A 14,832-nucleotide genomic window follows, 5' to 3' on the forward strand; every position below is an offset into this window, starting at 1 on the left:
TAACCCACTCTCTCCTAAATGCCCAAGTCTACATAAAAGTTTAAAGTCCACAGCACCCCAAAATTACAAAATGGTCTCACCCTTGAGAGGGCATCTGCAAAATATCATCAAGAAGAAAGATCTCAGGCTAATGTTGCAAGTTTCATTTCTCAAACTCTGTAATATAAGGCAAGTCATCTCTCAGAGCTGCCATCATTACTTTTTGAATTTCTTTGGGGGGTTATTTAATGAGAAACATGCTATGATTTGTTTTAAGCTGAAGTCCTATTCTAGACAGTCTGCTTTGGGGAAAAAAAAAATGTTATCATTTAATTTCCTTTTGGTAAATTAAAACTAATGAAGTGTGGCCATGTCAAAGCAGATGGAGATGTTCCGGGCATATCACTTTGCCTCTGTGCTTTTAAGACTGTTCTTACTTGTGCCGACACCCAGTTGTCTTGAGGGAGACAACATAGACTTGGAGCAGATGCTGCGTTTTTCATAAACCTGATTTTGCCTCAGAGGAACCAAAGACTTTTGAAATTCTGCTTCATATAGAACAGCTGAATAAAGGCATTTCCCTTACAGCTGTTAGCATTAGGGAAACTTGCTGTACTGCACTCATCAATTTGGGCCGTTTATGCACCCGGCAATCGATGACCTCAAGGAGCTTTAAAGTCTTAACGGGAACTTTGCATTTTCTTCTTAATCTTTAAAACACGGCACCTAAACTCAGGATTGGCGTGTGCTCTTAGGATATTGAATTGTGCCCCAGTTCAGAGGCTGCGCATCTCTACCAGGTTATGTAAAGGGCAAGATGTCATCCCTTCTGGGCTGGTAGCAAATTTCAGAAGAACTCTTGAGGAAGTGCCCCCTAAAATAGGACACAGCAATACCTGGGCTTCCGGGGCACGCACGCGCGCATGCACACACGCACACACACCCCCCTCAGCAGTGCTCCTCGGCACTGTTCATCCGGGCAGCGTTTACAGCGTGGAGGCAAAGCCGAAAGGATTTGTGTCCGGTGTGGGGCTCGCTGCTGCAGCCCCCTGACTGCTGTGGGTGGGTGCGCAGGCCCAGATCCGCGTAGCATGCAACCGCACCCCTACCCCTACACACACGGGGGGGCTGCATGGCCGTCTCTCACCCGAGAGTCTGGGAGCCAGGAGAGAAGCAGACTCACCCAACCGTTTCAGAGTGCATAAAGGAGACATTTTAGGCTTCCAGTCCATAGATCTGTTTGCTCGTAACAGACAAAGAATGGAGAGTCGGTATTCCTGGGTAACTACTCTGCGTATTTGAAATAAAAGAAAGTGTGAAACCTCTGCATTTTTAGCTTTTCAAAGAATCGTCTCTGAAAAGGAATTAATTTAAACCAATTCCTGTAAAAAGCAAGTCTATCAAAATAAACTTTAAGACTTTCTATATAGTTCAGGCTCTTTGTTATTTTTACCACATTTCATTTGTAAAACTAAGCAACTACTTTTGGTTACAGTGTTTTTATTCATATTTAAACATTTAAAAAAATAGTTTAACATCGGAATATGTATGTATTTCTAAGTATTAAGAAGCTGGTGGCTTTTTAAATGTATTTTTGAAAAATGTATTATGTATCATACAAAAGAGAGATCATATTACTCCAAAGAATGAAAGCCAGCAAACTGAAAAGTGAAAAAAAGAAAACAAAACTGAGGTGAGAAATAAATTTACTAATGTCAATTTTTAATTTGAAAATTGAGTACAACAACAAATTTAATATAAGAACAGATTCTGTTGTTGTCGAATTGTTCTCTTTTGTGGAAACTGCTTGACTTTTGTCTCGACAGTTTTTCCCCAAGATTTTAACCGTATTTATCATACTTAAGTTTAGGAAGCGCTTGAGTAACGCACCTTAGATAACCCAAGGGCTACTATTCACTAAGATTTTAAGCTACTGTAATTTTATGGAATTTATTTTAAAGTGTTCTTTCATCTGTACCAGCCCCCAAAGTCTACCTTAACTGTCTCACAGTTACAATAAATTACAGTAGACTCGAAACAGGATTCGTTGAAGGATTACACCTCCCCCACCCTTAGGATCCAAAGGAGGAAGGCCTGGCGCATCGGACTTTAAAATGACAAAAGGGGTCGGGGTAAGGGAGCAGAAAATACAGGCTCTTGCAGATTTCCTCCGAGCAGCCCTTCACACCCTGTTCACTTCTCTACAAAGGTATGAGTGGAATGGCTTTTCTAGAAAGGGCTTCAATGAACATAAAGGAATTCCTTTCTCCGGGAGGCCCAGTGGAGGGAGGGCCGAGTCAGTCTTGAACTGGGCTGATTTCTCAAATCCATTTGATCTGGCATTTTTGTCAACATGTTAGGACCCACTACAATTTTTTTCTTCTTTTTTTGTGAAAGAGATGCATATTTATTAAAATGCTTCCTCTTCCTCTTCCAGAGCCTCACAGAAGTCAGGAAACGATATCCCCAGCTTAAATGTGCAGACTAAAAGATGGAGGTAATCATATCAGGTTGCCATAGTAACTGCTCTGTTAACTTTTCTCCGAGCTGCTGGCCGCCTGGAAGCCGGCTTGCAGAGGAATCTTCCTTCATGTTCTAGGCTATGAAAACTGTGATGTTTGTTTAGGCAAGGAAGTTTTCCTAGTACACATTTTATTTTTCAAGTACATATACACTCATCGTTAAGCCTGTTTATGTTCTCATTTATAAATCTATAACGCTCTTCTTTCCTAACAGTAACCTTTGATCTTAAACTGCTCCGAAAGCCTTCGTGGTTTGTATTTATTTATACAGCCCCCAATGGTTAATGACAAGGTAGACACAAAAGCATTTTACAGTACTTTATTGAAAAATGTCAGGTGAATCTCCTGCTCATCGAACCTGCACCTTCCTGGAATCATGGTTTAATTACGGGTCTCGACAGCACAAAAATAATACCCCAGGCTTATTTTATGTGTGCACACACTCACAACAAGCTGCTCATGAGGTATGGCTAAGTGCTGTGTAGGGGTGTATGCCTATAATTCTTCTGAACCTGTCTCTTCACTGCAAGACACATGTTCCTAAATTTGCAAATTGTACCGTAAGGCAACTGACACCTACGGAATGAGGCAGGTCCTCATAGTGACACTGGGTGGGCAACAGGTCCTTTCACATTTTAAGAACAGTTGACGTAGGTGCACTTTGATTCTAGAACAGTGAGTTAAAGACATTTGTGAACAACCTTTCCACTGAGAAAGGTGGACATAGTTTCCTAAAAGTAAACCATTTTTGAAAAAGCAGCAAAACGAGGGAGCATTTATCGTGTGGAGCAGATTGAAAAAAGGGTGGTTCAACGCATTGATCCACTGCAGAACCGTGATAGAATTTTTAAATGGTGAAATCTTGAAGCAAAAGTATAAAAATAAAACAAAAATTAATGGAAGTTTATTTTAAAAACACTGCTGGTGCTTTTTTTAAAAAAACATTTATTTATTTGGTTGTGCCGGGTCTTAGTTGCTGCATGTGGGCTCCTTAGTTGTGGCATGTGGGATCTAGTTCCCTGTCCAGGGATTGAACCCCGGGCCCCCTGCATTGGGAGCACGGAGTCTTAGCCACTGCGCCACCAGGGAAGTCCCTGCTGGTTCTTTATAAAAAGATTTCTGTTTACCTGTTATACACATGACATGTTCATACGGAGTTTTCTTGCTCTGTATAAAATGCAGAAAACGCTGAAGACAACATGTACATCATTTTCATTACATCCCTTTAGCATGTTTTCTTCCACAAGGCGCAGTCCATTGACAATCTTCCATATTGCACATGCAATGTAACTACCTTTATTAGCACTACTTGTAGCAAACACGAGCCTAGGGAATTACAGGTCTGTGTGGGCCAGAGGGATTTTGCCTTGCCATCAAACTTGACAGGGGTAGCCAATCCACTGGGCACGGAAATCATCCACATGTCATTCTCATAAAATATCTGGCTATATATATATATTTGCATTTAATGCCTATTCCATATATTTCTGAAGGTGCTGTTCTCAAGAGTTCATGGGGTAGGAGGGAATAAGAGCTTGTGAACGTACTCGTGAAGCGCACCCACGTTCACCCCCTTGTCTGGGCTTGATGTTTGTATTAAGGAAAGGGTTAAATTAAAACAACAGCTTTTAATTAGACTCATGAATGACTTTTAAAGACAACGGAGTTGTCCGTTCATGGGACTTAAATCATCACATTCTGCCTTGACTTAATCTAAAAGGACTCTGGATACAGGAAGCTTCCAGGTCGGCCACCCACCGGCACCCCTGACTGCATCAGGGTGGGGTTTCCTCCGCAAAGTGGAGGGCATCTGAGGAGCGGCGCCTCCTCCAAGCCCCCAGAGGGACTGTTACTGAACATCGGGGACACGCAAGGCGCGCAAGCCTGATTTCAAGGTGAGGAAACCAAGTCCCCCCAAAGACGGAGTAGTTGAGGCCACACGTGGGCGGTCGGGGACGCTCAGCTACGCCCTTTCAGAAAACCCGGCTCTTGCGGAACAAAGGTCGAGCGGTCACGTCTCCCCAATGTCGCCGTGTCTCTGTCCTCTACGCGGACGGTTATGGCATCTACGGTAAAAATCCAAAAGTCGGCGGTGGAGTTCTAGTAAAATAGTTGTCTCTGTATAAATTAATTTAAATCGTGCATATACATCTCGTCCCTCTTGACTCGGCTGGACTTGGTAAAATGGGAGCCAAAGAGGCTGGCCTATGGCTTCTCCCCGCGGGCAGCCCCGCGCGAGGCGGGGCGGCCCCAGGACTCTGCGGTCCGGCCCGGGCGGGTCACCTGCCGTTGGTAATGATGACCGAGGCGCCCAGGTAGTGCGGCAGGGGCGCGCCGGGCGGCGAGGCGGCGGCGGCGGGGTCGGGGGCCCGGGGTCGCAGCGCGCCGGCCCCCGCATCGGGGACGCCGGGGCCGCCGGCGAGGGCGGGGGCGGCGGGCGCAGCGCCCCCCAGCGGCCCGCGGCGGGCCAGCACGCGGTGGTAGTTGAGCAGTACGAAGGGCAGCTGCGCCGGCGTGCCCGGCGGCTCGGGGGCCGGCGGCGCGCAGCACTCGGGGGCCGCGCGGCCCAGCGCCAGCCGCGCACCGTCGCGGGCGGCCTGGCGGGCGGCCTTGGCCGGGCCCAGCGCCGGCTCCTCGCGGTAGTGCCCGCAGCTCGGGAAGCTCGGCAGCGGTGGCGCGGTATCCTCGCCGAACCTGCGCGCGGCGGCGGCGGGCGCTGCGGGGACAGGCGACACGTTAGACGCCCGCGCGGGGGAGGAGGGGGACATGCCCAGAGCGACACCAAGCCGGGGGGCCCTGGGGCCGCCACCACCCCTGGGCCACCCCTGCCGCCCGCGCGCTCGAGCCCCGGAACCGCCCTCGCCCCTTCCCGCGTGCGTGCCGGGCCCGCGAGGTCCAATCACAGGATGCCAGTTGCAGTGTTCTAGCAGCCACAGGAAAGAGTGAAGAGAGACAGATGGAATTAGTGTTAGTAAGATACTTAATTTAATGCAGCATAGCTAGACTATTATTTCAGTGTGTAATTAATATAAAAATCGGGGAGAAATTGTATTCTTTGTTTCTGTCTTTGAAATGCAGTGCAGACACTCCGAACACATCTCATTGCACTGGCCGAACGGGGCTGGTGGCTACCATATTGGACAGCGTTGGTCCAGAGGCTTCCTCGGCCCTAGTGTTAGGTGACCCCAGGCTGCCGTGCGCTTTCTTGCTTTCACCTCAGTGGGGAGGGTGGAGCGCTTATCACCCTGCTCCCTTTAGTCATAATTAAAGTAATGACCATCGTCACTAATTAGACGTCTGCAATCAATTGGCTCCCCCCACCTCTCTTTTTTTAAAAAATATTTATTTATTTACTTATTTGGTTGCACGGGGTCTTAGTTGTGGCATGCAGGGTCTAGTTCCCTGACCTCGGATCGAACCCAGGTCCCCTGCATTGGGACCGTGGAGTCTGAACCTCTGGACCACCAGGGAAGTCTTTTTTTTTTTTTTTTTAACCTTAAGACATCCTTCCTGTTCCTTTAATATCAAAAAGTCTAGGAAGTCGATCACAACTGCCCCCAGTTGGCATCTTTGGTCCGTTTTTTACCAAGTGACTGACAAATGAAGTCGTTATTAAGCTCTTTCACTTTCAAAATAGCAATTTAAAAATCAAATACTGTGTCATCTCATTGGTCAACTCCCGCGCACACACAATCTTTTCAACTCAGTCTCAAGTGGATAGTATTTTCAGCTGTAATGAAAACCCTTTGCTTTGTTTTTTCCCCTTGGCCCTTCCTTGGTTATCTGAGGGATCCTATGCGCTGATGGGTGCTGGGGAGTCAAATCTCTGGACTGCCTGAGGCCAAAAGGCAGAGCTGCACTGCCCTGGCCGCTGGTATGTTCTTTTGTAAACTGGCTACTTTTGAGAAACATGTCCTGTTAATCTCCAAGAAGGTTAGATTTCTCCCGGGATCTAGCCCTCTTCTTGTCTATGGAGACCAAATTTATCTCACAGGCTTGTAAAGACTGGGTCACAGCACAGAGCAAGAGGTTCACAAAGCAGCCCTAGGAGCAGCAGAGAGCCCCAGCTGCCTGCAAAGACAGAAAGGTGGGAGGGGGACTCCAGGGAGCTCTCCTTACGCAGGTGACTCTTCTCTGGGATTTAGTGGTCCCCGCAGGACATTTGCACAAACCTCGTCTACAGTCTGAGCAGTAGTTAGGTCTGGGTGAAACAGGAACACACCCCGCTGAGCTAACCCTCAATCCCCACCTTCTACCCTCTGCCTGGGATTGTCCCAAGGAGCAGGCAGGAGTCTGCTGGGCCCGCGGCAGCTGGTGGCACCCCCACAGAGGACCTCTGCTTGCCTGCCGCCAAGAGGAGCTGGCTGTGTGCCGAGCCCTGCGGTAGGCAATTGCCATGGCCTATGTTCCTGTCTTACAGATGAAGAAACTGAGTCCTGGACGGTTTTTGCTATTTGCCCTGGGGTGGTGAGTGGCGTTTCTGTCCCTGAGCCTGTGATTTTCCACCACCGCTTCCCACACTTCGAAAACTGGCATGGGAAGAAAACCAATAGTGTTCCATGTTCATTTCTGGGTGGAGTAGAAAGTAATCTTATAAAATAAATATAGCTGGGGGTTCTCAGTACATAGGAAAATCAGTTTGCTTCCCTTTTGGGGAGCAAACGGGGCCAGGATTTTTATGGAGGGTGGCCGAACACCCAGTTTCCTCTGCCCTTTATACTGTCCCTGGTGCCCACGAGGCACACCGGCTCAGTTGCCCAGCTTTCGGCCACCCTCGTGAAGCGCTCTCAGTGAGGGCAGGAAAGCACAGCCATTCCCACTTAGAAGCAGAAAAAAAGGGAAAGTTTGCCCACAGTGTGAGGGTTCTTTTTCCATCTGCCACCCACCGACAGCGCTGTGCACAGCCCTGCCCCCTTCCCTCGTGCAAACATGACCCACCTTCGTAGTTTGGCACGAGGCTGTGCCGAGCAGGGTTCACCGGCGGCTCGGAAAGGCTTTTAGCTGGAGACTGGCTGCCCGGCACTAGGGGGTTGGCATAGTGCCACTGGCACTCGCCGCTGGCCGGCAGCGTGCTCAGCAGAAAGCGTGCCACCTCACACGGGGATCCTTGGGGCTGCCCGAACTTGGCCGGCAACATTGGCTTTTTGCTGCTGAAGACGTGAGAGTCCAGAGGGAAGTGTCCGTAATGGTAGGAGAAGGGCAGGCTGTAGGACGGGGCGTACAGAAGGTCGCCGCCTTCTGAATGGAGCTGCTGTTCTGGGGGAACTGGGGTGTGGACGGGGGGGCTGGCTCTCCAGCTTCCGAGCTGGCCGCATTCCAGTTTGTCCATTTGGAACGAGCTGTATTGCTGCCGAGCGAAGAAGACGGATGAAGGGCTCACCGAGGGGCCGGCGGCAACCGCTCTCCAATCCTACAGTGCCCACCCCATCCCAGGGCTGGGCCCACCCCGGGCACCAGCACGCGGTCCCACCGGGGACAGGTGCCCAGGAGACAGCACCCCAGGGACCCACCCTCTGGGTGGAAAGAGATCTCCTCACCCCAAGTGACAACACACCAGATACATGCAGCCACTCTCGCCTTTTGAGAGCTTGCAGAAGACTTTAAGAGACAGGGAAGGTTTCCATTAAAATCAAGTGCTATGGAAACACGAGGCACCAGTGTTCTGAGCCACGTTTACATGGATTCTAGCAGCTGATCAGCCTCCCCAGTGGAGTCTGTTTCCTAGACCTGACTCATCCCCCTGGATGGTAGCTCTGCCTGCCTTCCCCAGGCCGCGTCTCCACCCTGTGGGCGGGACATCCCAGGGAAACTCCCGGGCTGGGAGAGCCCTGAGTGCGATCAGAGGTGCCCAGGTGCCCCGAGCCCCTGCAGGTGGTGTGTGTTACCTGTGGGGGGTAAGGGTTTGTTCTCAGCTTTGTCTTCATCTTCATGTTTTTGGGTTTAGCTAATTTCCTAGTTTCTTGTGAGGTAGACAAGGCGGTCCTCCAGGAGTCCTGGGACTTGGACGTGGACACCTGGTCCAGGGACAACTGCAGTTCCTTGTATTCGATGTCCCTGAGGAACAAAAGAGGGGGACAGGTCATGTCCACGGGCTGTGAGGAAGGGTGGGCTCCGGGACTGTCCCCAGGGCAAGTTCATTCGAGAAGCTCCACTGTGTCGTTTCCACTAAGTGGATGGGGCTGGGGTTCGAGGGACGGCCCACCCTCGTCATAAAAGCCACCCCACAGCCTCGAGCTCAGAGCCCCCGGGAGATGCCGAGTGATGTCAGTGTTCTTCGGCAGGAAGAGAGGGAGCGCAGCATGGCTCTCTCCCACCGCGTGAGCCCCACGCACGTTTCCTGCGGACACCATTCGCCACTAGGCAGGGTGTCAGGGCACAAAGGAAAGGACAGAAATGCTACTGATCAGTGTAAGTGTCTGTGGCCCAGCTGCTTCCCTGTTTAGCACCAGGGAGGTGTGAGTGGCGACCCTTGGCGGTCCAGGAGCCTGGCTTCCAGCCTTGTCCACTTCCACACCAGGGGCCCATTCCTGCCCTAAAGAGCCAACTCGGCACCGTCAGATTCTCAGGAGGGGAAGTTGCCCAGAGCCCTAGCCCTAGCCCACGTGGGCCTGTTTGCTCAGGTAGAATCATTAAGGGACTAAAATGCTTTCTCCCGTACAGTTTTGCTAAAATCACTCTAGCCCTAAAAAAAAACACCACCTACCTCTCACCCCGCCCCAAACCCCCAGGAACCTGGCACTCACTCTGTGAAAGCACGGAGAGCCTAAAACCTCACTGCATTAGAGAGGACCCTGTTCAGGGTGGGGCTGGGTGCAAAGTGATTTAACACGTAATAGCCACGTTGGGCGGAGAGGAACATATGGTCCCAGGGAGACTTAGGTCCTGTTGCTTCTACTGGTCTTAACTGCGACTGAACTTAACGTTCTGGAGTTTTAAAAAAACTAAAGGCGCTAAATATTCACTATCATTTACAACAGGCTACGTAGGAAGACAAGGAAAAAATGGGAGATAGCCCCTGTCTCCAATGGCAGAAGCAGCAGGACGACCTAAACGTCTGTGGCCCCAAAGAGTATAAATTTGTATTCCTGGTCCAGGATATGCACCCCCTTTCCATCCTGTTCAAGATGGGGGGCATCGCCCGCCCGCCCTCTGCCCACTCACCCCCCTCACCCGGGGCCGTCCGATCCCATCCTCAGCCTCGGGGCACACCCGGCCCTCAGTGCTGATACAGGAATCCTTCGGCCCTTCCCAGACAACCAGATTGTTCAGTAAAACAAAACAGGAGACAAATGAACAGTTCCAGAAAGACAGAGGGAGAGAGAGATGGTGCTTCTGGAAGCGATCTGATGAGGGCCGGGGGAGAAGGAGAGAGCAAGGAGAGAAACAAATGCGTCTGACTTACGTGAGGACATAATTGACACTCACGATGCAGTGGGGCCGGGACGAGCGGCTGTTGTGCACGACGGTGGCGCAGCTCTGCACCCACACCCAGCCGCCAAGCTTGGACAGCAACCGGTAGTACTTGGTGGTGACCTGGCCCTTCACCAGCACTGCAAGCACAAGGTGACATGAGTCCTGGGGAATGATTAGGCGGCCCTTCACCCGCCTTGGAGGAGGCTGCCCCCGCAGCTGACCTACAGCCCAGGTTCTGGACCTTTCTGGGGTCAAGGACACCTTTGAGAACTTGACTAAGGGAGTGGGATTTCTCCACAGGAAGATGCACACGTGCGTATGCGTGCTCACACGCACGGGCACACACGCAAGATTTTTGCCTACGATTTCACGGGGTCCACGGAGCAACTTCTCCCCTCCCCTGTGAAGAACTCGAATTTAATTGTCACTGCTTTCACTGGGAGAAGCAATTAGTCCCCAGACAACATTGGCACCTGGCAGAGTGATAATATTGGTTTTGTTTTTTAGTTTCCAAAATGCCATAATTACGTTATAATCCCCCAAACTCATAATAGGTGGAAGGAAGGGTGTGTGTGTGTGATGTAGTTATTTAAACCCAATAGTAAGTTAAGTGCATTCAACGGAGTGTCACATTGTTGCTGATTTTTGCTGTTCCCCAGAACATGTGTGTACTCACAGTGAAACTGTTTGTTACTCTATTGCCATTTATACTTCTTCCCATTAACCCTAGTTCTCCCTGGGCCCACGAATTTCCTATGATGCTCACGTAGGAGAGACCTCTACCTGGCTGTGTAATTTCTGAAAGCTGGACCTGTAGGCCCATCTTCTATGCAGGGCTACAAACTCTGGACCTCTAGGCAGCCCACTTCCAAAGCCTCCAGGGGCACCTAAACTGCACTGATTCCCCTCAGGGCCTTCGGGAGAGCAGGGGGCATGCTGTGGGGAGGAAGGTGAATTGGTGAGGTCCTTCTGGATCCACAGCTCATACCCATTGACACACCGATTTCATATCTAGGAGTTACTCCTATGGGAATTATGAGTAATGCAAAGAAAGACTCAAGGGCAAAGAGATTCTCTGAAGTCCTGCTTCTAATTCAGGAGAAAAGGAAGGAGAGACTTACCTGTCTAATAATAAGGAAGAGGGTATATAAGTGATGGGATACCAAGCAGTCACTAACACGATGACTGATAAGAATTTGTAATATGACGGGGAATACATATGACACAACGTTAAATGAAGGAAAGACAAGACTCAACTGCATAACGTATAATCCTAATATGAAAACGTGTGCGCGTGCGCACACACACACACACACACACATATACACACCCAACTAACTATGTGATCTTGGACAAGTTGCTAACTCCCTGTGCCTCAGTTTCCCCGACTATAACAGGAAGATAATCACAGTCCCTACACCATCGGTTGCTGTGAGGGTTAGAGCGTTCGTGTGAAGATTTAGAACAGTGGCAGACTTGCGCGAAGGACTCGACATACTAGCTCTCGTTTATCAGACTGATGAAATTACAGGTAGTTTTCATTTTCTTTTCTTGATTTTCTGAATTTCCAACAAGGAGGGGGTATTTGTTTTATAATCAGAATGAAATTTTAGTTAATTTTCACATGGGTAAGCAGTCTGTCTGGGGGTGGGAAGTGGAAATACAACGTCTATGAGGCCCCACACCCCCTAGGGATGAAGCCAGGGTCAAACGTGTAACCACCGTCCAGCCCAGACGCCGAGGCCGGGCTCTGGAACAGCGCAGGACCTGCTGTTTTCTTCCCAGGCTTACCATCGGCATGTCCCTGGACTCAGCTGGCAGAAGTAAGGTCATGCTGAAGAGTGTAGCCCATGCTGGTAGGAAAGCGCCTCTACAGTGCTTCTTTTCCTTGTGAGGACTGCTTTCTTAACAACGAAATACAAGGTTCCTATTTCCAGCCCATTTTCGCATACACTGCCTCATTTACTCCCCTGCACACACCCGTGGCAGGCGGGCATCACCAGGAAAACAGAGCTCGAGGACATGGCTGGGGCCCAAGCCACGTCCTCTGACTCCCATTTCTCAGGGGCCACTGTGTGAGGAGGGGGCAGCGGCCTCTCGAAGTTTCTGTGTAGCTACTTATGGGGGTGGGTGTGGGCCAATGTTTAGGGGAGACTCGGTTAACCAATTTGCTTATGGCCCCGCAAAGAGAGGCAACATGATCAAACTGAGGTTCCCATCTGTGGCTTTCCCGAGATGTCATTCTTTCTTCAACAGAAACACCTGTTAATCTCTTTGGCTTTGATCTCAAGGACCTCTATTCCTTGCAGTGTTTGTAAGGCCCCTGGGACTATGACATTACACTTTTCCTTTTTCTTATACTTCCCCTTATTTCTTACAATATTCCTAAAATCTCTCCATAGTCATCTTAAGCTGAATGCAATGACTATTGGAATAGTTATCCCAAATATTTTATATGAGGATTCGAATGGCAGGATTTGCAGAGATTTTATTAGTGCTGACCCTCCCTGAGTCTTCTACGATGAAGCTTTAGATACAGAGACCAAACAAACATAGATGTAGTTTTTTGTTTGTTTGTTTGTTTTGCGGTACGCGGGCCTCTCACTGTTACGGCCTCTCCCGTTGCGGAGCACAGGTTCCGGATGCGCAGGCCCAGCGGCCATGGCTCATGGGCGCAGCCACTCCGTGGCATGTGGGATCTTCCCGGACCGGGACACAAACCCGTGTCCCCTGTATCGGCAGGCGGACTCTCAACCACTGCGCCACCAGGGAAGCCCGATGTAGTTTTTTTAAAATTTTTTGGTTTTTCTTTTTGCTTCTCTGTGACCCATGGCAATAATGAGCATATCAATTCAAGGTGAAATCCTAGACACTTAGTCACAACATTCTTCGGTTTGCTCTAGCTCCTCATCCCATCTGTTGAATTTAATAATCTGTCTGAAGGATCCCAGGCCAGAGTGCTAAGAAGCAAGGCCCTGCTTACGGTAGTTAGCGGTGCATGGGGGCAGGGAGGAGATGTCCCCTAAGCTGTCAGCTCCTGCAGGCAGAGGCCCTGCCCTTGCACCTTCCTCTGGGATGCAGCATCTCTGACATCCAGATGAGAGCCAGTGGTCACAGTTTACCGAGGCCACTCTGGAATGGAACGTCTACTTCCACAAATACACTATCCTAAAAATAGATGGCCTTCCTGGTTCTTCCAGAATTCCTCCTGGTTCCAGAATCTTTCCTGGAGGCATAGCCACGTCAACGAGCTGGCCTCTCGAAGGAAAGTAAACTTTGGCCTCAAGCATAATATCCATTTCTGTTTTGAATTTTAAGAGCTGAAAAGGACACAAAAAATGCCTGTCGTGGGTTGAATGGTGTCCCCCCAAAAGACATGTTCTAGATTCTAACCCCTAGAACATGCAAATGTGACCACATTTGGGAAAACGGTCTTTGTAGATGTAATTAAGGATCTCAAGGTGCTATCATTCTCATAACAAGTGTCCCTATAAGAGACAGAAAAGGAGAAGACACAGACACACAGAAGGAGATGGAGGCAGAGACCGGGGTTTGTGGCCACAAGCCAAGGACCACTGGCAGTCACCAGAAGCTGGAGGAATCGGGAAGGCTCGTCTCCCAGAAGCTCCACAGGAGGCATGACCCTGCCGACGCGCTGACCTCCGGGACTGTGAGACAGTACACCGCTGCTGTTTCACGCCACTCAGCTTGTGGTATTTGGTTACGGCCGCTACAGGAAACTAACCACCCCTGTGGGGAAGATGTAAGTGCAGTCCCCGTGCTCTTCCTGGCTCTCGTCTCTGCCAGCAGAGCCTCAGGGAGAGCACAGTCAGCGAGACTGGAGACAAGCCACGTGGTCCTTTGGGGAGCGGGTCTCGGTGTCCTTGACCCCCCATGCCCCTGCTCTACACCTGGGGCTGGAGGGAGTTTGGTCACTGAGACCTGGAAAGGCCGGGGGGGAAGAACTTCCAGGGGGCTGCATTGTGTAACATCTGCAAAGTGACAGTGACCACAGAAGATGGGTTCAGCCAGACCCATCAAGCCACACCTATAAATGTCCAAACTGCTCCCAGGGAGCAGGACAGCGTGTGGATCGCACTGTGCTTTCTATTATCGCTTATTTCCCATTTCATTGCTCATGGCTCCCCCTTAATGCACAGGCTCCCTGCACCTTCGTCAGGAAGACAAAGCTGCTTCTACCTCCAGACTCTTTTAGAGGGGAGCATCTAGAAAGGATCTGCATATGAATTAAACTCCATCATCCATTTCCAGTCTAGAGGCAAGAGAGGCCAGTGGCAGAAGCCAGCCTCCCTGTGATGTCAATCAAAACTCCTCATGGTAGATTGGAAACTTCTTTCAACTGTATTTTCTATTTGAAGACCTTTGTCCCTGTTCCACAGTTGTGCTACAGAGTGGTTGCAAGCTGACATCCCATGGACTGCATGTGTCCACAGATGTGCTTTGTTGGTGGCATAGTGTTGCTGTTACCCAGAATGCCTTTGGCTGGGTCATGTGTTCTCCAGTTAGCCACAAGCTCCACCACTCCATATTGCCCCATCTGCACCCACTCATACATTCATGTTACATGTCCGGCCCCATAAACGTTTGAGTTTGTGGCCCCTGTACGTCATTTAAAGTGCGTTTTCCATGGGTCTACACCAGCCATCCTATAATTTTGTTATAACAGTTATTGCTTGAAATATGTGGACCACACATTCAGGCTCCAAAGCCTTTCTGTGACATTGAAATGTTTTCATAGTTGGACACAGCCTGTGTTCTCTTTGGCATTTGGGCTTGGCCCACTCTGGACAGGGTCCTACCTAGAGAACTAGGTGAAATTCATAACTACTTTGGATGAACAGCCATGCAGACATCATGGTTCTTCTAAAACACTGTTGTCCACAAGAATCCTGCCTGG

The 14,832-nt window shown here is 49.9% G+C and overlaps 1 protein-coding gene across 3 annotated transcripts in view; it reads right to left on the bottom strand.

The window, feature by feature from the left end:
* Positions 1-3,506: 3,506 nt before the first annotated feature.
* Positions 3,507-14,832, bottom strand: part of SIM2 (SIM bHLH transcription factor 2) — a 46,294-nt gene continuing 34,968 nt past the window's right edge. For 2 of the 3 annotated variants that reach the window (XM_027100078.1, XM_027100177.1), the window contains 4 exons: positions 9,904-10,051; positions 8,387-8,555; positions 7,440-7,848; positions 3,507-5,424 (listed from right to left, as the gene is read on the bottom strand). In XM_027100078.1, coding sequence (XP_026955879.1) covers positions 4,781-5,424; positions 7,440-7,848; positions 8,387-8,555; positions 9,904-10,051 — 1,370 coding nt within the window. In that variant the 3' untranslated portion in view covers positions 3,507-4,780. The remainder of the gene's footprint in view (positions 5,425-7,439; positions 7,849-8,386; positions 8,556-9,903; positions 10,052-14,832) is intronic. The other variant, XM_027100134.1, reaches the window with a different exon arrangement.

Source organism: Aethalodelphis obliquidens, unplaced genomic scaffold, assembly GCF_003676395.1.
Source record: "Aethalodelphis obliquidens isolate GAN/ISIS:26980383/991018 unplaced genomic scaffold, ASM367639v1 scaffold1, whole genome shotgun sequence".
NCBI lineage: Eukaryota > Metazoa > Chordata > Mammalia > Artiodactyla > Delphinidae > Aethalodelphis > Aethalodelphis obliquidens.